Below are 24,518 nucleotides of genomic sequence, written 5' to 3'. Positions count from 1 at the left end.
GAGTGTTGTCGCTCGTTCTCTCTCCCTTTTTCTCTCTCTCACCTACCCTTCTCCCTATAACTCTTTCAAGTAAATAAACATTTATTTGTTTTAGACTTATTGATGTTTATTGAAAAGGCAGATTTACAGAAAGAAGGAAAGATTGAACAAGATCTTTCTTTCACTGGTTCACGCCCCAAGGGGCTGCAATGGCCAGAGCTGAGCCGATCCTGAGCCAGAGCTAGGAGCTCCCTCCAAGTCTCCCTAGCAGGTGCAGGGTCCCAAGGCTTTGGGCCGTCTCCACTACTTTTCCAGGCCACAAGCAGGGTACTAGAGGGGAAGTGGAGCAGCCAGGACATGAACCAGCACTCGGTATGGGATGCTGGCACTTGCAGGTGGGGCATTAGCCGAGTCATAGTGCTGGCCCTTCAATAAAACATTTTTTTAAAGGCATTTCAATTAAAAATTAAATAACATGAAAAAATAGGTATTAATCTTAAGAGCTTTAGGCAATAGTTTCTTGGACATGATAGCTAAAACACAGGCAAAAAAATAGAAATCACAACAAAAAACATTTGTATTTTGAAAGAGCATCATCAAGAAACTAAAAAGACAACCCACTGGAGAAAAATTTTTCACAAATAATGTATCTATTAAGAGACATATATGAAATATTTGCAATTGGGATCTATACCCCAATTAAAGATGGGCAAAGAAACTGCATTTACACTCCTCCGAAGATACAGATACACTTGGAAAGCAATGGAAAGATGACTAACATTGCTACCCACTACAGAAACATAAATCAAAACTGTAATGAGATGCTACTTTATAGCTGGTAAGACGACTATCACACAAAAAGATAATAGCAAGTAACAAATGTGGAGAAAAAGGAAACTTCATACACTGAAAATTATAAAGCTGTTTTGTAAATAATTCTGGCAGTTCTTTGGAAAGTCAGTTATAGAATTACCATGAAATCCACAAATTTTACTCCTAAGAATACTCAAGAGACATGAAAACATTTGTCAGACAAAAATCCACATGAACACTCCTAATAGCATTATTCAGAATAACCAAAAAGAAGAAACAAAAATGGCTGACAGTAGTTATTCTTCTACAACTACATTGTGATTGTTCAAAACAAATTCATAGTAAGAATATTACTGCAACACATATTAGAACTTTGTCTTGTATAGAAGAAAACCTATTTTTTTATGGCTTTGAGATCACACTGTCATTACCATAAGACTATAGCTAGAGCAAGTTTCCAATCTAGCGTCTTGGTTCATTAAGGTTAGTTTTCAAAAGGTGAATAGTGGTTCACATTTACAAAAATTAATCACATTTAATATTCAAATAATGCTAATGATTCTAAATAAAATCTAACTCTTTCCTAATGTGCTTATAGTTTTAGGGGAGTTTTTTTATTTATTTATTATTCACATCATCTGAAAGACAGAGAATTAAGACACTTTCCGTTTGTTGGTTCACTCCCACATGCCTGAATAGCTAACGGTGGTAAACAGCTAAGAGCCGAGACAAGCCAAATCCAGGAACTTAGAACTCAACCCAGCTCCCTGTGCGGGCGGCAAAAGAACACAACTCAGTAAGGCAGAAAACAAGTACATAACTGGGAAAATAATCAAATGCAAATGCCGGGCATTTGAAAAAAATCAATAAAACTGATCAATTCCAGCAGATTGTCTACACTCATGTTTCTAACACTAGAGATGCAAGTAGGGATATCCACTACACCACACAGACAGAAACGCCGTAAGGTATTATGGGCGAGGTTATGCCAATAGATAACTTTAGAGAAACAGGTAGTATTAAACACAAAACACACACATAAATTAATTAACACAAAAAGAATGAACATTAAGTAACTCTTCATCTACTAAAGAAGCTACTTTATTAAAATCTTTCCACACATAGAAAAGCTGTGGTTATCTACATGGTTCACTGCAAGAATCCAGCTTTAAAAAAAAAACCCTTCAGCTAATGAAATCATAAAGAATATAATGAACACATATTAAAGAAGCAAAAACAATTTTTTTTAAAGGAAAGTAGGTAGGATGTTATCAAAACCATCCAGGCAGACTGCAGTAAAGTGTGTAGGTCATATAAACCAGCTGCACACAAGAAAGAAAAGGTGAAGAAATTTCAATGAATTCGGTGCAAAAAGACAAGAAAGGAAATGGAAGGAAGTTACAAAGATCAATGGAGAAGAAACCAGAATCTAATGTAAAAATCAGCTTTTTGAAGAAATAATGGCTAAGAATTTTTTCCAGATCTAATAAACATAAATCCTTAGGAAAATCACTTAATGGGCAAAAAATATTTCAGGACTATAAGTTCAAAATTCTCTACTGCTGCCTGTATATTCCAGTAAGATATAAAGTTTAGAGAAGTTTTCTATTCTCAACATTAAATTAAAATGTGTTTTTTTCCCCAAAGAAATATGGTTATGGTAGTACCTAGTACTAGGGGCACCAAAACAGGGAAAGATACCTAAAAAGCAAAACTGAAACCAAACCAAACCAAACCAACCAAGCCCCAAAGCCGGGGATGCCAGAAGCAATGCAGCAAGGACAAAGCCTGAGGACACACCAGCTGTCCTGCCAGACCCAGCCCTGTGGATCTCTGCAGAGGCGAAGCAGCGACAGCCAGTGCTCAGGTGGGAGGATGAAAGCGGAAGCGGGGCACATGAAAGAACTCCCACGGGCTTATTTTTGCCTAAAGCAGTAGTAAGTAACGTTTGACCAACACAGATGAAGATCATGGTAATTTCAGGAACTATTTACTCCTTCGAAGAATCTACAGAAGGGTGAGAAGACAATTTCCTCAAGGTTTCAGAGGAGGTTAGTGTAAGAACCAGAAATACATACTTTGTGTGGTAAATTAAGATTAACACTGATTTGCTCTAGCAAGAACAAGAAAACCAGGAAATACACATCGGCATTCTGAGTCAAGACGCCCACAACGGCCACGTTCATGAAAGCAGATGCTTACCGTCCACTCGAGAACTGCCACCCACACTGCTACCCCCAGAAACTGTACTTCACAGGCAGATGCAAAACCTAGCCTTGGACCACACAGAGGTGTGCAGAGGAGGAGCAATGCACGTACCTGGTGTAGGTCAGTAAGGCCAAACCTCCCCCTTGAGGCATTAAAGCGAACAGGGAATGGGAACCTGTCAAGGAGTCCTGAGCTAATACACAGAACTTGCCGCTTTTTAAGTCTTTAGCACAGGCCTAGTATTGTGGCACAGCAAGTCCCGGCAGTCCATATCACATCACCAAGTCACGTCCTGGCTGCTCTTTCTGGTCTACCTCCCAGTGATGCTGCTGGGAAGCCAGTGCAAGATGGCTCCCGCGCCTCGGCTCCTGCGGCCTGGGCTCCTGCGGCCTGGGCTCCTGCGGCCTGGGCTCCTGCGGCCTGGGCTCCCGTGCCCACGTGGAAGACCTGGACAGAATTCCAGGCTCCTGGTTTTGGCCGGGCCTAGCCCTGACTGCTGCAGCCATTTGGAGTGGTAACTCAGTGCGTGGAAGATATGGCTCCTCTTCTCTTTCTGTTATTCTACCTTCTAAATAAATAAGATAAATCTATTTTTAAATTAGCACTTAAAATATAATTGAAAAATTAAAAATACTTCATTATGAAATACTGAAACAAATAACATTTTGCCAACAAGGGCAGATTAAAAATAGGATTTCAAAGTATGTATCAACTTAAAAATTAAAAAAAAATTTATTTAAAAGGCAGAGGGAGACAGAGAAAGATCTTCCATCTGCAGATCTGCTCCCCAGATGTGTAATGACCAGTGCCAGGACTCCAATAGGGGGATGCCAACACTGCAGGCAATGTTTAACCCACTATGCCACAGCACTGTCATCAATTAAGAAATTTCTCCAAAAATACAGTAAAAAAAAGATAAAATAATTCATGCTTATAAAATATTACCTTAAAATTAAGCTTTCATTGTTTGTGAAATACAAAAGGTTGCTTAAAGTTGCAAAAATATTACTTAACTTTAAGAAAAAACAGAAGACATGAGTTAACACCACCAAATAAACAACACAGTAGTCCTCAACTTTTTTCTGGATCAATTCTAATTTTTCAAGTTATTCCTTACTAACTTAGTGTTTACTTGTTACTGTGTGAAATACTAAAAGGTGCTGTGCTTAAAATTATTTTGGTCATGCATAATTTCACAAATATTTTGCTAATGAGTGAATATCTTTACAGAAAAATTTGAGTTTAAAGAATTCTACGCTAGTTTCATAAATTTTTATTGAATGTTTACTCTGTGTAAGGATACAAATAGGCAAGAAAATATAATTCCTCTCTCAAAGAGTTTACTGCCATGTATGTGAGCTACACAATCCATTAACCCAGGGAACAACACAATGTATAGAAACTGGTGGCATGGAAAAGAAAATAAACTTATTCCTATTTTTAAATTGAAGGATAAGTAATACTGTATTTTAGGAAAATCAACCACTTACATCAAATGTATTAATCAAGTTTCTTACCTGCTAAAAACAATCTATTCTGAGTAAAAGAATTTATTAAGATTAGTAGGGGAGCTTACAGAGCTAGAGAATCAAACTCAGAAAAACATCTCTACCACTCTTAGGAACTTACCCAGCACTCGGCATCTCTGACACCAAGAACCGAGAGCTCAGGGGCACCCATCACCAGCTCTGCCGGAGGACCCTCTTGGACAAGACTGAGACCTGAGCCCTGGCTGGTGTCCTGGAGAGCAGTCGGGGACAGCCCAGAGACTTGGGAAAACACGAAGAAGCTCCAGACTTCGGATCAGCTCAGCTCTGGCCATTGTGGTCACTTGGGAAGGGAAGCAGTGGACTCCATATTTCCTTCTCTCTGTAAATTTGCCTTTCTAATGAAAAAAAATCTTTACCCTATGTTATTCCCATATAATCTGAAGTTAAAGAGGTATACATCTGGTCACAATCTTCCACATTTGTCTGGGAAGGGGTATAAAAGATTATCATCTCTGGCATCTGTCTTGCTTGAGATATCAAAATTTGTAAGATGGGAATTCAATCAAAATGTACTAAGTGTGTTAAAAATGCTGGCTATGGGCCCGGCGGCGTGGCCTAGCAGCTAAAGTCCTTGCCCTGAATGTGCCAGGATCCCATATGGACGCCGGTTCTAATCCCAGCAGCTCCACTTCCCATCCAGCCCCCTGCTTGTGGCCTGGGAAAGCAGTGGAGGATGGCCCAAGGCTTTGGAACCCTGCACCCATGTGGCAGACCTGGAAGAAGTTCTGGCTCCTGGTTCCAGATCGGCACAGCACTGGCCATTGTGGTCACTTGGGGAGTGAATCATCGGATGGAAGATCTTCCTCTCTATCTCTCTTCCTCTCTGTGTATCTGACTTTGTAATAAAAATAAATAAATCTTTAAAAAAATGCTGGCTACAATGAAATTTCACCTCATCCCAGTTAGAATGGCTATCTCACAAAAATCAAAAAACAAATGCTGGCGAGGATATGGGGAAAAGAAACCAATCTACTGTTACTGGGACTGTAATCTATGCTCATTATGGCAGGCAGTGTGGGGATCCTTCAGAAAGCTGGAAACACCTACCACACGACCCTGTCACCCAGCACGTGGGAGAACAGCCAGGTGAAATCAACATACAAGAGTTAGCTCTAGCCCCAGGCTTACTGCAGCTTAACTCATAATACCTAAGATATGGAATCTACCCCATGTCCAACAACTGATGACTGGATAAAGAAAATGTGGCCCATATACAGTACAGGACACTACTCAGACACAGAAAATGAAACGCTATGCAACCGGAAATCATGCTCAGTGCAATTTGCGAATTCCGACAAGAAAAACATGCTTCCTCTGATTTGTGGTAACTAATACACACAGTACAAAACAGGTTTATATTCAAAACTGACATCTTGAAACTTGATTATTGTTCCTTGTCTATGCTTTTGAGGAACAGTGGTTTCTTTTTTTAATAATTTATTTCCTTTTTATATTTGTTATATTTTTAAAGATGCATTTGTTTTTATTGCAAGGCAGATTTACAGAGAAAAGGAGAGACAAAGATCTTCCATCTGCTGGTTCACTCCCCAAATGGCTGCAACAACCTGAGTTGAGCTGATCTGAAGCCAGGAGCTTCTTCCGGGTCTCCCACGTGGGTGCGGGGTCCCAAAACTTTGGACCGTCCTCGACTGCTTTCCCAGGCCACAAGCAGGGAGCTGGATGTGAAGTGGAGCAGCTGGGACACAAACTGGAGCCCATATGCAATCCTGACATTTGGAAGTAGATGCTTAACCAACTGAACCTTTGTTCCCAGCATGCACCAGTGTGTCTTTGTTTTGTTTTACTATTTGTTGAATTTTATTTACTTAGTGACGAGTTAAGCTTATAAACATAAAATAACTGAAGCTATGTTACTGAAAAATTAAAGGGAAAATTAAGAAAAGAAAGAAGAGGGAGGGGTACTGGGAGGTATCACTATGTTCCTATAACACATACATGAAATACATGAAATGTGGTTACTTTATATAAATGTAAAAAAATTTTTTTCAAAGAAAGCAACAGAATAAAAAAAATTCTGGCTAGACACAAAATCATGACTACCTACTTTGTTAAGTCACTATTTTATTATTGTAATGCAAAATGCAAACATGAATAATGATAAAGTCAAAATTGTTATTTTACAGAAATATAGAAAAAAATATATTGTCAGACGAGATCGGGCGCGTTCAGGGTGGTATGGCCGTAGACAAAAAAATGTATTGTCTTAACTCCAGGGATTTTGAAATCAGTAATCCTGGAGGATGGCATCAGGGTGCAGTACGTTCAGTGAGGACGTGCAGCGGGACGGACAAAGCCTCTCGGCCATCAGTCTAGGCTGCTGTGCCTCTGACAGCCTGGGAAGGCAGGGCAGGAGGCCACATTGGCCTGGTCCTGCCCCCTGGGGGACACCTCACAGAGCTCCAGGCGCTTGGATTCGGCCCTGACCAGTGCAGCCACTTTGGGTGTTGAACCTGTGGACGAAGTATCTCGGTTTCTTTGTCTCTCTCTCATTCTGCCTTTCAGGTAAGTAAAATAAACCTTTTCTAAAAATCTGATAAAGCAATACATTTACATAAGTGTATGAAGCAAAGAATATTTGAAGTACACAGTATTTCTAGCAAGCTAAGTATTTTTGGAATAAGGAAGACTAACTGGATCCAATACTTTTAATACAACCAAAGTAAACTGAATTGATCAAAGTTGCGACCTAATGTTACATTCCAGATTAAATGCATTTGACTTATTCTACTCCATTAGCATTTCTTTAACTTCAACTTCATTTAAAAAAAAAAAACTCAAGGGCCCAGGACAGCAGTCTAGTTGCTGAAGTTCTCGCCTTGCACTTGCTGGGATCCCATACGGACACCAGTTTATATCCCAGACGCCCTACTTCCCATCCAGCTCCCTGCTTGTGGCCTGGGAAAGCAGTAGAGGATGGCCCAAAGCCTTGGGACCCTGTACTTGCTTGGAGACCTGGAAGAAGCTCCTGGCTCCTGGTTTCAAATTGGCTCAGCTCCGGCAGTTGTGGCTGCCTGGGGAGTGAACCATCGGATGGTAGATCTTCCTCTCTGTCTCTCCTCCTCTCTGTATATCTGACTTTTCAAAAAGAAAAAAAAAAATCTTTTTAAAAATTATATTTATGAATCGAGTAGTAATAACTTACATATTAATTTTTTTTAAAGATTTTATTATTATTGGAAAGCCGGATATACAGAGAGGAGGAGAGACAGAGAGGAAGATCTTCCATCCGATGATTCACTCCCCAAGTGAGCCGCAACGGGCTGGTATGCGCCAATCCGAAGCCAGGAACCAGGAACCTCTTCCAGGTCTCCCACGCGGGTGCAGTGTCCCAATGCATTGGGCGTCCACAACTGCTTTCCCCAGGCCACAAGCAGGGAGGTGGATGGGAAGTGGAGTTGCTGGGATTAGAACCGGTGCCCATATGGGATCCCGGGGCGTTGAAGGCGAGGACTTTAGCCACTAGGCCACGCTGCCGGGCCCTACATATTAAATTTTAAAGGGATAAACTATGTAAAGTTAACCAGGCATTTGAAAAATGTGTACGGTAGAAATGAGAAAATACTCAATTATTTAAAAATTAGTTGGTAACTTCCATGCGATCTCAACCAGAACTCTTTCAAGCATTTTCCCCTTGTGGAAATTCAGAAGATGATTCTAAAATTACACAGAAACATATAATATAGTCAAATGGGGTGGGCATCATGGTACAGTGAGCTAAGCAGCTGTCTGGAATGCTGGCATCCTTTACTGGCATGGCTAGGATCGGCTTCTGAGCTGACTGCCTGTTAAGGGGTCTGTGAGACAGCAGACAATGTCCAGGTACTTGAGTTCCTGCCATTGATGCTGGACAACTAGACAGAATTCCTGGCTCCTAATCTCAGTTTGCCCTGGCCCCTGGCTTTTGGAGAATGAAGCAGAGGACAGAAGGCCTCTTTGGGCCTGGTGCAATGACTCAGTGACTACATCCTCTCCTTGTACGTGCCGGGATCCCATAGGGGTAGTGGTTCATGTCCCTGCGGCTCCAGTTCCCATCCAGTTCCCTGCCTGTGGCCTGGGAGACCCAAATGGTTTCAGCTCAGCTCAGCTCAGCTCAGCTCATCGTTTCTTGGCCTTGTGGCTAAGATCAGCTCAAGTGCAGATCAGCTAGCCATTGGGGAGTGAACCAGCAGACAGAAAATCTTTTTCTCTATATTTTCTTCTCTCTGTAAATCTGCCTTCCCAATAAAAGTTTAAAATATAAGGAAAAAAATGATATGTTTGTCTCTCCATCTCTCTGCTATCACTTTTCTTTTCAAATAAGTAAATCTAAATAAATAAAACTGGTTAAAAAGAAAAAAGTAGCCAGCTTAAAAAAAAAAAACACTTAGAAATAGATTGACATAATTTCAATGCTGCTTAGAAAGGCACACCAGTCAAACTGATAGAGTAATAGCATAAAGACAGACCTACCAACAAACGAAAGGCAACAGAATTCAGAAAAACTCACAAATATATGTTCTGTTAATTTTCAATAAAGATGTAAATTTTTGGTAATTTGGTAGGAAAATAATTTTTTTGAACAAATTATACTGGAACAACTAGTGTATCCTTTTGGGGAAAAAAATGAATTCTTAGCTCACACCACACACAAAAATTGTCCCTAAATTAACATAATCATAAAAATTTCATAAAAACAATTTCCACAACCTTAGGCAAGCAAAATGCCAGGAACTTCATCTGCTTCTAATGATGATGGCAGGGCCTGAGACTTGGGCCATCGTCCCAGCTGCGGGAACAGAATGCTCCCATTGGGGTGCAGGGGCCCAAGTTCGTGGGCCATCCTCCACTGCTCTTCCCAGTCCATTAGCAAGAGCTGGAGCAGAAATGGAGCAGCTTGGACATGATCTGGTGCCCACAGAGAATGGCGCTGCAGACGCCAGCTTTACCCTCTACACTGCAATGAGTCCCTCCTCTAAACTCAACTTCAAAATCCTTTAGAGAATCTAGAAAACATCCTGAAATCTTTCATGAAAACTATTTTTAAATTTTCAAGGGAATTCATTTAAAATTCAAAACTATACTACCAAGCAGATTCCATTGTGATATTTCGTTATGAATTTATACTTTGATGACAATGCATTTGGACACTAGTAAAATGGGTCTAGAAATTTGGTATCAGCACAGAGCTAATCTTTGAGAAATAATTCCTTTGAACATCACAAAACTTATTTTTTTTTTTAACATTTACCTTTTTTCTTCCTTTGCTCTCAGCTGTTCCTCCTGTCTCAAAACTTGAACCATTATAGATTCAAAAACTCCACTGGTCAAGCCTGCCAAACTCCGAGGTGTTGACCGACGCCTTGTGGAAGTACATGCTGCTCCCTTCTCTTCCTCCAGTCCATAACAGCCTCTAGATGTAACTGCTATCGTTGTCTTTTCTCTCAAGTGCCTTGGAGAAGAATAAGTCAGTTTATAAGGTCAAATCTTCTAGATAAGCAACCAACCCCCTCAACCAGCAACTTCAGAATCTTTTTGATAAACACAGTGTTTAGTTAAACCTTACTTAGCTGTACTCCAGATTCTTATCCTCCTTAGGTAATTTTTGCCTTTCCTTACTTGCATAATAAAACTACTTAAATGATAGCTTTTTACATTTCCTAAACATATGATTGAAACACTACAATGAAGGACAAAAGCACTGTACATTTAATAGATAATTTTTTTGTGCAATATATTTCTTACTACCTATCACTAGCATGTGAAAATATACAATATACAAACACTTCGGGGAGAAAATTGACAACGTTGAGCTGACATTATGGCACAGCACTCAGCAGCAGCGTGCAACACCAACATTCTGCATCCCCATGTGGGTTTGAGTCCCAGCTGCTGTGCTGGCCAAGCAGGGTTCTGTTGCCCAGCTGGCAGATGACCCAAGTCCCCAGGCCCCCGCCGTCACTGTGAGAGTCCAACGAAGTGCCTGGCTTGGTGGTTGTGACGGTCACTTGGGAAACCAGCTAGAGAATCAAAGACCTGTGTCTCCCTTTCTCACTGTTTTCCCTGTCTCTCACGTAATCCTAAAAAATGAGAATGCACAATGTCACACAAACACTTTTAAAATTTTACAAAACAAATGAAGCATCACTACATAATCATTGACATTTGGAAACCTTCTGACTAAATGGGAAGAAGAACCTAGGAATCTAAATTTCCTCTTCAAGCTCGCCACAAATATTTCTTTGTTCCACTGAAATATTCATCTAGCACTTTTCTAATGATAAAAAAATTTCTTAGGGTGCCAGTATGGTGGTATGGCAAATTAAGCCACTGTTTGCAATGCTGGCACCCATATGAACAGCCAGTTTGAGCTCCAGCTGCTCCATTTCTGATTTAGCTCCCTACTAATGTGCATGGGAAGAGGCAGAGGACGGCCCCTGTCGCCCATGTGGGAGACCAAGATGAGGTTCCTAGTTCCAGTATTCGTCCTGTCCTCATCCGTGCCGCTGCAGCCACTTGGAGAACAAACCAGCAGATGAAGTAAATAAATATTTTAAAAAGAAGAAAAATGTCTTAGCAGTTTGCTGAGTTATCCCCAAGTCTCCTGTTAGCCCGGAGGGCCCGGGGTGGGGGGTGGGGAGGCAGAAAGCTCGTAGGTGGCACCAAAAGTTCCTGCCAGGAATAGCTGCCCCAAACTCATTTAAGTGGAGCCGACCAATCCGAAGACTCATCTAAGGGAGCCGACCAATCCGAAGACAGCTCATCCTTTTACACCAAGCCCTGGCATCACCACTACTTAGGAAATGACGGCTCAGTGCAGCCATGACTTCAGCAGCCTGCTGCCTTAGCCACCTGCGCCTGATGAACCTCGCCCAGGAGCAGATCTGAATCAGCCCGGTTTTACCATCATTCTGGTCTCTGTAGTCCCACTGATTTGGTGCGGTTTTATATCTAACATCTCCTTAAATAATTTGGATAGAAATATTACATTAATCTAATAAAATCTTCAGGACTAGAGTAAGAACTGTCTTTTCAATTTACATTTTTTTTGTAAGGATTAGCTATAAAAAGCCTCAGGGAAGGTGGTCTTCCAGCTTTGTAAAACATGCCACGGCCTTTGATGTTTTTGTATACAATCTTTCTACAAGGCAAGATCTGCATTTCCCTGGTTCCCTATAGGACTTTTTTAAAAATGTTAAACGTTGACTAAAACATAAACCTTTATGGCATCACATGCAATTAAACTGCTGTCCTTCATGGACTATGTCCACTGTGGTTGATTACCCTGAATTCCGAATAACGTGTAACAATCTTACTCTCCATGCCTCATAAGGCCCATGAATCACACAGCTGTAAGGTTCTACTGACCGCAGTACTAGCATGCATTTTCTCTGTTATAAGAAGATAATACCAGAACAAATTCAGCTCCAGGTAGAGCATGAACTTTACACTAGATTCTAGTATTCTGGCTAATCTAGCCTATCACTCAAGGATAAAATCCTTTAGTGTACAACACATACACACCCCCATATATATATATATACAACATACATATGGCATATATAAATGCCGGCTTACTTGGGCTGTGAGTAAGGGATTGTGGACTCAAGGTAAAATAACCTAATGCCAATATTGATACTGAACAGGTGAGCGTATATTCAATATAGTGTCTGTATCAGGGGATGCATACAGCTCTGTAGGTTTTATTATTTCTTTATTGAAATGAATGGAAGAAAACATTACTGAACAAATAACATTGAAAAATTATGACATCTCAGAGGTCACAGAGTATTTGGAGCACTGGGGATAATGATCCAACAATACACTATTGTTTGTGAACTATTTATAAACTATCTCTAGTTTATATTATGAAGTGTTTAAACAGAATTTTCTCTAAGAATTAAAACCAAAGAAAAAGTTATATCCTTTGTTATTCAGCAGAAACAAAAGTTGTTTGACATGCATCATTCATAACAAAAACCAGTGAGTTAAGCCACCACCTGTAATGTCTGCATCCCATCCTGCAGTCTATTTTGAGTCTCAGGTACTCTTTTTCAGATTCAGGTTCCTGCCAGTGTGCCTGGGAAATGGCCTGAGAACTTGGGGCCTTGCACCCATGGGGAAGACCAGGATGGTGCTGCTGGAGCCTGGCTTCGGCCTGGCCTCCCTCTGACTGCTGCAGCCAGTCAGGATGTGAACTAGTGGAAAACTCTTTCCCTCTCTCCCAGTTTCTCTGCCTTTCAAAGAGGTTTTTAAAAGAAAAGAGAGTAAAGTCAATTCAATATGCCCTTTCTTTATTAGCAGGTACATGGTGGGCAATCGCTCCCAAGTGGCCTGCTATCTGGTGGGCGGCTCAGAGCTTACCTCCCGTGGCCTCAGGCACAGCTTCCAGGCCTACGCCAAGGTGGCCAGAAGGTCAAGGAAAATAGCCGTGTGGATTACAGTGTCTTTGGGGGTGGGGGCAGTCTGCTGGGAGACGCCCTCCTGTCCTCCCCCTTGTAACCCTTAAAAGCTGTAACCTGTGCACAATAAAGTGGATGTTCCACCCAGCATGTCTCCAGCGGTTCTTATGGCCAAAGAGCACCCTTGCCTCACCCTCAGTGACCCTGGGGCCTGCTGGCAGGCTTAACCCCAAGAGCACATATTTAAAGGACTGACAATACTCTGTTGGAAAGGGTGTAAGGAAAAAATCTCAACATTAGTGTTTGTTTAAATTGGCACAGTTACTCTGGTTGTCAAGTAGGCAGTAACCATTGGGACAGAACCTATCTCCGCCATTGTGAGAAATAAAGAACATGCTTGCTATTAAAATACCAACAAAACAGGCCTTCTGACTTCCTCTGCTCTCATGGCAAATCCAGGTAATCCTTTAACTAAAACTAAGCAGACCATGTCCTCACCTTGCTCTATCTCCTCAAATCATCCTGTTACACCTACAATAAAGCAATCTGGAGATCTTATAACCTAGTAGACCAGGCGTGGTACAGCCTTCGTCCCCTTCCAGACTTCACTTTGTGCCACTCTGACCTTAGCTTATGCTATCACGCGTGCTTCCCAGCATCTCTGAATTTGTAACACACTCTTCACAGACACTCTCCTGGCTGGGCACCATCACTTCACTTAGAGCTTCGTTGTAGTGCCACTACACCTCAGAGGACACACCTAATCGATGATATCTAAAAAGACCCCTTAACATCACTGGTTTCCTTTTTTGTCATACACTGCAAAATATAATGACCTACCTGGCTGATGGTTCCCCACCTCCGCAGAACACAAGCTACAAAAGGGAGAGCACTTGGCTTTGTCAATGACTACATGTTACACAGTGGTCAGTATTTGGAATGATAAAGCTGTTTATTTTTCATTTTAAATTTGCACACATGAGTTTAAAATTCCTAGTCATCTATTTTTTCACAATAAAAATTATGAATAAACATTACTATGAGTTACATTCATCAGAAAATAATACGTAGTGAGATGGAAAATAATCTCACCTCCAAATAAGAATAGCCAAATAATCAATGATCAAATTCACTAAGGTAACTCTCCCTAAAATGTAAGTTTGACTATTTGGAAAACTACTTCATAATATCCATCTGACAAGAATTTGGGTTATACTGCTAACCCAAAGGAAATGCTAAGTGATAATTACGGTTGATTCATTGCATTTTAGTTATTGCTTACTTTAAAAAAAAGATGAAAAAAAAAGTCTTCTGTTAATCCACTCTAAATTTCAGAGTTCAGGGGATTAATTCTGTTTATAATCATAACTAAGTATTAATAAGGAAATGAACTGATAGTAAGCTTTACAGATAACATACTGATGCTGGTCCCTGAGTAAAAACAGATGTTTGTGATTGTCTTTAGTCGGCAGCAGCATCAAGGCAGGCAGTGGGCCTGGTGGCCAAGACTCCAGCCAAGATGCTGGGTCCCAGATCAGAGTGTCCGCACCCAGTGACTCCAGCTCCCATCAGCATCCGCTCGGGGAGGCAGCAGGCAACAGCCGAGGTGAGCGAGTCTCTGACTGCCAGCACTGGCCAGCCCAGTTCTGGCCATCAGAGGCCTTGGAGGAAAGAACCAATCTCTCCAAGAAAATGAAAAACAGGGTTCGGCACAGCAGCACAGCAGATGAGGCTAAGCTGTCGCCTGCAGTGTCAGCATCTCAAACGGCTGCCAAATTAACTCCTGGCTGTTCCATTTTCCATCCAGCTCCCTGCTAATGTGCCTGGGAAAGCAGGGGAAAATCTACATCCAAGTGGGAGACCCAGATGCAGTTCTGGGTTCCTGGCTTCGGCCTGGCCCAGCCCCTGACATTACAGCCATTTGGGTAGTGAACCAACGGATGAAGATCTTTCTCTCTTTTTCCCCTAACTTCTCCCTTTCCCCATAACTCTGCCTTTTAAATAAATAAATCTGGAAAAACAAATATATATATATAAACATAAAATTGTATAATTAAAAACTAGAAAATAAAATTATTCAGTCTACTTAAAAATATTCTAAATGAAACATTTTTGTTAACTCATTCATTCAAAAATATTGAAATGTAACTATAAGCTCCTAGGGTTCTAAAAAGAGAAAATGGATAAAAGATGATGTTTAGTGAAGGGATAATTTAGAAATGTGCAGGCAGGAATACCAGAAAGGAGGAAGGGACAGAGAAGCACTCCTGGGCTAGTCACAGCAAGCAGCTGTTATTACCATTCTAGGCCCAAACCCAAAGCTGTAACTACAGAAGAGGGTTCTGCAGTGATAATCCAGTTACTGACAATCCGCAGCCCAGCAAAGCCGTTAGGGTGCACAGCACAGTGCAGACTCGCAGAGCGGATTTACAGGGACAAAGGAAGATTACCAGCGCAGCACAGCCCAACTACTAGATTTCAAGAACAACTAAGTGAGATTAGAAAAGAGATTTTATTGGTAGATATGGTCAGCCCCGCCTGTAATGTATTTCTTCCATTTAGATTTCTTAAAAAGATTATTTATTTTACTTGAAAAGCAACGTTACAGAGAGAGTTTGTGTGGGGGTGAGGGGCGGATGGAACAAGAGGAGACAGAGGCCTTTTGTGCTGTTCACTCTCCAACAGCCATGACAGTCAGGGCTGGTTATTTTATTTATTTTAGTTGAAAGGCTAAGTTACAGAGGAAGAGAATGTATGGGAAAGGGAGAATGGCACGAGGAGAGACAGAGATCTTTCATCTGCCGGTCACTCCCGAAATGGCCACAACAGCCAGGGCCAGGATGAAACACAGAGCTTCTTTCAGATCTTCCAGGTATACGCTGCGGGTACAGCATCCGGGCCATTCTCCCCTGCCCTCCCACACACATCAGCAGGGAGCTGGATCCCAAGTGGAGTTGCCAGTGGTTCAGGTAGTAACTTATCTTGCTGTGCCCCAAAGCCAGACACTGGACTTGTATGTTTTTATCAGATCTGTTCTACTACATCTGCTAAACCAAGTATCAAACCCTTTCTCCATAGCCATGAAGCTAGCATTCCCAAACTAATAAAACATCATAATACCTTCACTAAAAATAATTTTAGGTATTAGTGTCTTAAAAATATTTTAAAAACATTTATTTATCCTCTAATTTTAAGTCTAGTTTATATTTTATAACATATACATAACTTTACAGAAAACTCTAAATGATTTATAAATAAATATGTTCATATACTCAACATATTTTTCTGCACTCTCCTCTATAGCCACAAGTTACCTGTTCAAATGTTTTCAAAAAGAAAGATTGTGTTACACACGAGAAAGCAACTGGCACAGACTGAACAGTCTTATTTCCTGTGTGAGCACTACCTTGTATTCTTCTAAATGGAACTCTTCTTCACCAGGAATTTCTTCTTCATCCTCTTCCAGACCTCCTTATTTTTTTTCTTGCTCAGCGTGATTCTGCCTTCTTCAGCTGTTCACAGAGAGCCAGGGTGGATTCACAATCCTACCTTCTCTCACTTCATTCCTCTGGACTATCTCAGTCTGTCTCAGGCACACGCCTCTCTCTTGAGACTCAAAGTCCCTTCGCTTAAGTACTGTAGGAAAAAAAAAATCCACCAACTTTTATCACCTGCTGTATCACTAACCTCAACTGAGTTCAATCATGCCTAAAATTATCAGCTCCTTCTTACCAAACCACAAAAGCAATTTCAAAATTCATCATTATTTAAAAACCTGACTCAACCTTCCACTATCACTTAGCAGCGACATGGCATTTTGCAGAGAAAAGGCTGATTTTAAAGTAATCACTCCATTGACTGCTTGTTTCTCAAACACCAAACTTATCTGAAGCCAGGCTTATCTTCTGTTTCAGGATAAAATACATCTCCAGGGTTTCTGTTTCACTCAGAGTTTCTATTTTACGCATTATCTTTTTGTACAACCTTTCTCGACCTGCTAGTTGCCATTAATATATAAATAAAGCCAAGCTTCTATTAAAAAACAAACCATTCCCCTTAAAGTTTCATCTAATCTGCTGATGCACTTATCTTACTACACTACAATCTGACATCTCCCCACACACAGTCCAGGGAAAACATTCTTCCCGTGATGCCCCAGTTGGCTGTGTTGAGTTCCTATTTACTAAACCTCTCTACAACACGTTCTTGTCAAGATCTGAACTGGTCTTTGCAAAAACAGAAAAAAGAAAGTCTGGACTAAGAGGGAAAGAGTAAAAATGAAATACAAAGTAAGGACAAAAATATTTACGCATTCATATTATTCAAATTTACTCATTCAGAATATCTACTGAGCAACAGATTCAAAAATGAATATGCTAAGAGTTTATATGTATATGTATGAAGAGAATACACATCAATGATTGCTCAGGTTGAAACAATGGTGATAATATTGACAAAAAAGAAACACAGAAAAGAAAAACGGGAAAATTATGAAGGATTTGGATTACAAATACACTGAAGTTTTAACATTTTGGCATATCTAGCTGAGAAAGTCCTATGGGCAGAATTATGAAACTAAAGCAAAAAACAGGGTTCAATATATAGATTTAAGAGTCTCAGTGATAAACAAACCCACAAAAAATAAACAATTTCTCCAGAGAAATAACTTGAAGGAGATGACATCTAAAGAGTAACTTCAGGGCTTAACCACAGTCACAAAGGAAAACAGCAGAAGAAAATAAAGATGGTTTGGCGTAACAGGTAAAGCTGTGCTTGCAACAGTGCCATCCTAGGATGCTGACTCAACTTCCGGCTGCTCCGTTTCTGACCCAGCATCCTGCTACTGGCCTGGGAAAGTAGAAGATGGTTTAAGTACATGGGAGACCAGGAAGTCCTTGGCTCCTGATTTCTTCTGCACGGCCCAGAACCTGGGCTTTCACAGCCATCTGGGCAGTGCACCAGAGAATGGACAATCTATCTCCCACTGTAACTCTTTCAGCTAAATAAGTAAACAAATATAAGGAAATGTTAAGAAAAAAAAAGGGGGAAGAGTACTAAAGATTTAGAAGAAAGATACGTTAAAATAAAAAGCATAACAGATACCCAAAGACAAAAGTTTTCAGTACTCAGTGATCTAAATTAATTTTCCAGATACATTGAGAAAGGGCTAAGTAAAAGCCAAAGATTAAGCAAGAAGATATTCATTAGTAAAATTTACAAAGAAAAATTCAATAAAGACCTTACTGCAAAGAACCTTATGTTGAAACTTTCACAGTCTTTACTCATTTCTGAAATAGTATAGAATAAGTAACATAATTCCCAAAGAACATCTGGAGACCCAACTAAACATATTCCTTAGAATAAATTTGTCTCTTAATTTTGTTTTATGATTTTAGGGAAGGCACAAACATGAAGTTTTTGCTTACATATTAATGCATCTTGAAAAGTTCCTAGTCAATCGTTGCCAGTTTGAAAAGCATTTTTAATAATTTAGGGCTACTCTGCTGAACACTGGAGTTGTCAGAGCTAGTCTAAAAAGACACACTCATGAGCGCTCAGTACAGGTACAAGAGAAGCTCAGACTGCCCACATATGTTCATGCTACCTAGAAGATGCTTGTATTTAAGATTTATTTATTTCATTGGGAAGGCAAATTTACAGATAGAGACAGAGAAAGATCTTTCTATCTCTTGGTTCACTCCTCATATGACCACAATGGCCAGATCTGAGCTGCTCTGAAGCTGAGAACCAAGAGCTTCTTCCCAGTCTCCCTTGTGGGTGCAGGGTCCCAAGGCTTTGGGCCATTCTCAACTGCTTTCCCAGACCACAGGCAGGGAGCTGGGTTGGAAGTAGAGCAGCTGGGATACAAACCAGCGCCCATATGGGATGCCTGTGCTTACAGGTGGATGATCAGCCAGTTGAACCAACACTGGTCCCTACCTAGAAGATTCTAAAGTTCTAATAAGCCTGCAAAGCAGGCCAGCAGATAGGTTACCTGGTCCCTGAACAACTCTTCTATATACCTGCCAAGCAAGGATGAAGCTTTAAAGTAACAGACCAAACATTTAATTAACTTTCAAATATGATACAGAGAAAAGAGAGAAGTTCAGGCAAGTCTTGGCCCTGCCCATCTAAAAGAGCGGATCCTAACAAAGAGATGCAGGGCTCTGACAAATGACATCACTAAAATTAAGGGATTGATGTGGTAAGTAAACATTATCACATCCACAGAAAATAAACAATGTTACAATCAATATCCCTTTTGTCTTTCATTTCATGGATGGGAAAATATCATTCTTATTATCTACAAGCCAGTAATTTCTACTTTATTTTCACGTTTTCTTTTTCAAGTGTGAATGTTGATTCTGCACTAGAATTAAAAAAAGAGCCTGTAGAAAAATAAATAGTAAAAAACCTTCAGAAAAAAAAATTTAGCAGAGGATTCAGTTTTTTGAGTATTTTTATAGATTTTAAGGACTAACATCAAAATAATAAAGAAGTTTGCTGTTGCAAGATGTATACATCAACAACAATGAAGAAGCTTCAAAATAGATCTAAACAAACCAAGAACATATTATGAAGAAGGTATTTCAAAACAATAGAGAAAAGCTACGTGTGTCAATGTTTGGATCCCTGAAAAACAATGAAACTAAATTTCAACATTCCTTGAAAAGAAAAAAATTCCCAGACATACCCATTATTTGTTCATGAACTCTTAAATTTAGTCTCCCTCACTAGTTACGAACACTTACATGTCAGATTCCTGGTCTCACTGAGCTTACATGATAATAAAAGAAAAACTTCTAAAAACACATATACAAATTCCAACAATAAAGTTAAACACTCTTAAGTTCTATGATTAGTCTTTCAGAAAGGGACAGGGAGAGGAACCAGATGTTTGCTTTTAAGTCAGCTCCTTACAACTTGGAGTTCTAGTTTTAAAAGGCAAAATGTACATAAATAAATCTGAAAATTTATGAAGCATACATGCATGTAAAGAAATAACTTCATCATATTCACAAACTTCAATACAAATATGAATTTAAGGGGCTGGTGCAGTGGGCGGGATATTAGTATTGTAGTAGTATAGTATTTTAGCTATATTTCTTTCAAGTCAAACAGTCCTAACCTCTGAATTACAAACTAAAGAACTTTCAGAAAAAAAAACTGCTCTCAGTGATCTTGCTTCAAGATAGCAGGGCAGGTATACAGGGCGGCTGGGCAGACACTGGTCACAAATTTTGCGGGTGACTGGGTAACGGGTACATGAGAGTTCAAAGATTATATAAATTCTCAAACATATTTCACAAATGAAACTACTCTGAAAATTGAGACTGTAGTACCTTATACCAAACTTTGAGTGTCTCTTTATTCTTTTTCAGAGAAACGCCTGTGTGTGCACCATTAATGCACAGATACTCACGTCTTCTCACCTCTAACAACACCATCCCTCATTAGCACATACTTCAAACTTGGCCCCACTTGAAGGCTGGAGAATATGAATTTGCTTCTCAATTCTTACTCTTTTCTCTGTTACAGTGAGAAGCTGAAAAACAATGCTAGTAACGCTGATCATTATCAAAGTAGTGCAAAAACATATTCCCAAACCCTCAAATTCTAAGATAAAACTGAACACAGAATTACTACATCCTAACTTATTTATTCTCAAACTTCACTGTACATAAAAATCAATTAGGAAGTTATTAAAAGTTGACTCCCGGGGCTGGCACAATGGTGAAGCACGCTAATCCTCCATCCTGTGTTGCTGGCATAATGTATGGGCACCAGTTTATGTCCCAGCTACTCTACCTCCCACCCAGCTCTCTTCTTACGACCAGAGAAAATAGTGAAGAATGCCCCAAGGCCTTGAGGCCCTGCACCCATGTGGGAGACTCTGAAGAAGTTCCTGGCTCCCAGTTTCAAACTGATTCAGTTCTGGCAGGTGCAGTCATCAGGGAGTGAAGCAGCGGATAGAAGGCCTATCTCTCTGTCTTTCCTTTGCTCTCTGTAAAATCTGCCTTTCCAATAAAAATAAATAAATCCTTTTTTAAAAAATGCACACACAAAACTCAGTCTGCTGTTCATCAGTCTGAACTACTTGGTTAATACATTTGAATGCACTATTATGGGGCCAACTTTCATTCGATTGTTCTTTTTTTTTTTGAAGACAGATTTCTTAAAAGCATCTGAAAATGACCTGTAAAACTTAACCACACACTTGCTTAATTTCAACTCAATATTCATAGACATCAAACAGCAGGAAACCACAGAGAAAATTCCCTTCCCTCAAATGCCACTCAGAGAATAATCTCAACATTCTACCTGACTGTACTTCATAGAAGAGAATTTCCTTTCTGGTGTAACTGTTAAAAAACACGGAGAATGTACATCATTACCATAAATTCAGTATCCTGAACGTGTGCACTGTAATTATTAAAATAAAACCGCTAATTTTCCAAGCTTTTGCAAATGACTGTAATTACTATGAATCGGGATGTTATCATTTGAAAGAAAATTTATGTTTATGCACCAGAGGAAGGGAACCTCTCTTTTGGAAAAAAAAAAGAAAAAGATCCTCAAAATACTTCATACACTAAACAATAACAGTTTCTGCATTATATCTCGGCAATGCTTTTTCACGATTCTAACAGAGAAGGTTTACATTCTCACAGAAGAATCTAACTGCATGCAAAGTACAGACTGAGTATCCTGAAGTCTAAAAATCCAAAATCAAAAAATTTTGGAGCACTAATACAAAGTTAATCAATTTACTTTGGAATATTTCAAATATCGGACTTCAAGATTTTAATTTTTTTTTTTTGGAAAGTCAGATTTACAGAGAGAAGGAGAAACAGAAAGATTTCAATCCACTGGTTCACTCCCCAAGTGACCACAACAGCAGAGCTGAGCAATCCAAAGCCAAGAGCCAGAACTTCTTCCGGGTCTCCCACATGGATGCAGGGTCCCAAGACCTTCAGCCATCTCCTACTGCTTTCCCAGGCCACAGGCAGGGAGCTGGATGGGAAATGGTGCCCATATAGGATCTCAGCACATACAAGGCGAGGATTTAGCCATTAGGCTATCACTCTGGGCCCAAACATCAAATTTTGGAGTTCGAGACACTCTGGTAAAGTCTACTAATTTTCCTAGTTCTGAAAATCTCTGAAATCTGTAGTAGTTCTGGAGCCAAGCACTTGAAATAAAGGGTATTTAACCTGTGTATTAACAGGTTAACAATCAGGGGAGTCAGGGAATTTTATTAAGTGGCTCTTTTTCGGTATCTTTAGGCAGCACAATTACAAAGAAATGAACAACTGCGAATTCTAAGACAAACTTATATTACAAACATGTAAAAGATGTTACAGTCCTTTATTTGAAGCTACTTTATGGTAGCAGGACTCAGCTTTAAATACTAAAGTGTAGATAAGTGGGTTTTTTTTTAAGATTTATTTATTTATTTTTTTACGGAGAAAAGGAAAGATAGAAAAATCTTCCATCTGCTGGTTCACCCTCCAAGTGGCTACAATGACTGGAGCTAAGCCGATCCAAAGCCAGGAGCCAGGAGCGTCCTCCCAGTTTCCCATGAGGGTGTGGGAACACAAGGCTTTGGGCCATCCTCAACTGCTTTCTCAGGCCACAAGCAGGAAGCTGGATGGGAAGTGGAGCAGCCAGGACATGAACTGGCATCCATATGGGATCCTGGCGCACACGCAAGGCCAGAGGACTTTAGCCACTAGGCTACTGCACTGGGCAAGTTCTTAATGCTAACTATCTTACTAGCTGGAAATTACATGTGAAAGTTTTTATATTTTGGGGATCGGTATGGTGGCAAAATAGGTTAAACCTCCACCTGCAATGCCAGTGTCTCATACAGGCATCAGACTGAGTCCCTGCTGCTTCAATTCTGATCCGGCTCCCTGCTTGTGTCCTGGGAAAGCACTGAGAATGTCTACTTCTTAAGCTGCTTCATCCACATGGAATACCCAGAAAAAGCTCTCAGCTTTAGACCAAGTTCTGGTCACTGTGGTCATTTGGAGAGTAAACGAGCGGATAGATTTCTTTTTCTTTCTGTCTCTCCCTCTCCCTGTAAAACTTGCCTTTCAAATAAAAATAAATCATAGGCCCAGCGTAACAGCCTAGTGGCTAGATCCTTGCTCTACATGTGCCAGGATCCCATATGGGTGCCGGTCCCTGTACCAGCTGACTCACTTCCCATCCAGCTCCTTGTTTATGGTCTGGGAAAGCAGTAGAGGACAGCCCAAAACCTTGCGACCCTGAACCCACATGGGAGACTTGGTGGAAGTGCCTGTGTCTGTTTTGGGAATGAACGATCGGTTGGAAGATCTTTCTTTGTCTCTCTTCCGTAAATCTGATCTCTTTGAAATAAAATAATAAATCTTAAAATTTACTTATTTGAAAGGCAGAGTTATAGAGACAGAAAAAGAAATTTCTTCCATCTGATGGTTCAACCCCCAGGAGCCGGGAGCTTCCTCTCGATCTGCCACAGGGGTTTAAGGGTCCCGGTACTTGGGCAATCCTTTTTGTTTTGTTTCATGACACCATTTAACAGGCACTGTGGTCTCCCACCCCTCTCCCTAGTCTTAGAATGGATGTCTACTGTTTTCCCAGGAGTATTAGCATCAGACTGGAAGTCCAGTAGCCCAGCAGCTTAAGTCATCACCCCTCTATACCACACACCTCTAACCTAAATTGTATCTCTACAGTTTACTCAAAATTTTGAAATTAATTAACTTTAGATAATATCTAATTTATGCAGAGCAATATACTTAGTGCAGAAAAGTTAAAAGAAGAAAACACAAAAGAGATTTTTCTATTTAGTAATCATCCCAACTAACATTCTGCTGGTTTTCTTTACTAATTTTTGGAAGTGTGTACAGTTGCATGTCCTGATATTTAATCATGCTTAATTCCAGAACAAGTACTACGTGGAAGACAAGGCAACAAATGGCCTAAGATCATAAATAATCTTACTGCTGGGGTTTATTAGTCTTCCCTATTGTAAGCACAAAAAATAAGCCAAGGTAATTTAATAGCAATTTAAAAGACATATTATTAAAGCAAACTGCTGGGAAATAAAAATGGTCATTTTGGTCTGGATTTTATGGGGCTAGCTTAAGGATGATCTGAAAATACAACCATGAAAAGCGCCGAACCTTCTCTCCAAAAACATGGTATTTCCCCTGCTTTGCTTTCCTCTGAGAAATAAATACAACAGCACAAAAATAGGAGAGGCCAAAACATTATTCTATTAGGGCACTTCTATTATAATAAACAGTTTCAGACAAAAATCACTTTAGATAATAAAATCTATAACTCTACTATATTTCAAATACCTTTTACTTATTCCAGAAAAATTTATATTCAGCTTCATTATCTGCCTTTCCTCAATTAAGCATTTCAGCTTTTACTACATATTGTTTTAATCATAAACTTTCTATTTTTTTTTTTTTATGTGCTTATTTATTTAAGCAGCAGGTTCACAGAGATGAGATCGGGGGAGGGGAGTGCCTTCCATTTGCTGATTCATTTTCCAAATGGCCACAATGGT

The 24,518-nt window shown here is 40.1% G+C and overlaps 1 protein-coding gene across 2 annotated transcripts in view; it reads right to left on the bottom strand.

The window, feature by feature from the left end:
* The window catches only part of KIAA2026 (KIAA2026 ortholog), a 78,196-nt gene that overhangs the window by 46,050 nt on the left and 7,628 nt on the right, over positions 1 to 24,518 (bottom strand). The window contains exons 1-2 of one of the 2 annotated variants that reach the window (XM_058657416.1): positions 16,356 to 16,474; positions 9,799 to 9,999 (exon numbers count right to left, since the gene is read on the bottom strand). In XM_058657416.1, the coding sequence (XP_058513399.1) occupies positions 9,799 to 9,851 (53 nt within the window). In that variant the 5' untranslated portion in view covers positions 9,852 to 9,999; positions 16,356 to 16,474. Of the gene's footprint in view, positions 1 to 9,798; positions 10,000 to 16,355; positions 16,475 to 24,518 lie in introns of those variants that run through there. The other variant, XM_004591869.3, reaches the window with a different exon arrangement.

Source organism: Ochotona princeps, chromosome 31 (assembly GCF_030435755.1).
Source record: "Ochotona princeps isolate mOchPri1 chromosome 31, mOchPri1.hap1, whole genome shotgun sequence".
NCBI classification, from domain to species: Eukaryota; Metazoa; Chordata; class Mammalia; order Lagomorpha; family Ochotonidae; genus Ochotona; species Ochotona princeps.
This window is presented reverse-complemented; position numbering and strand designations above follow the sequence as displayed.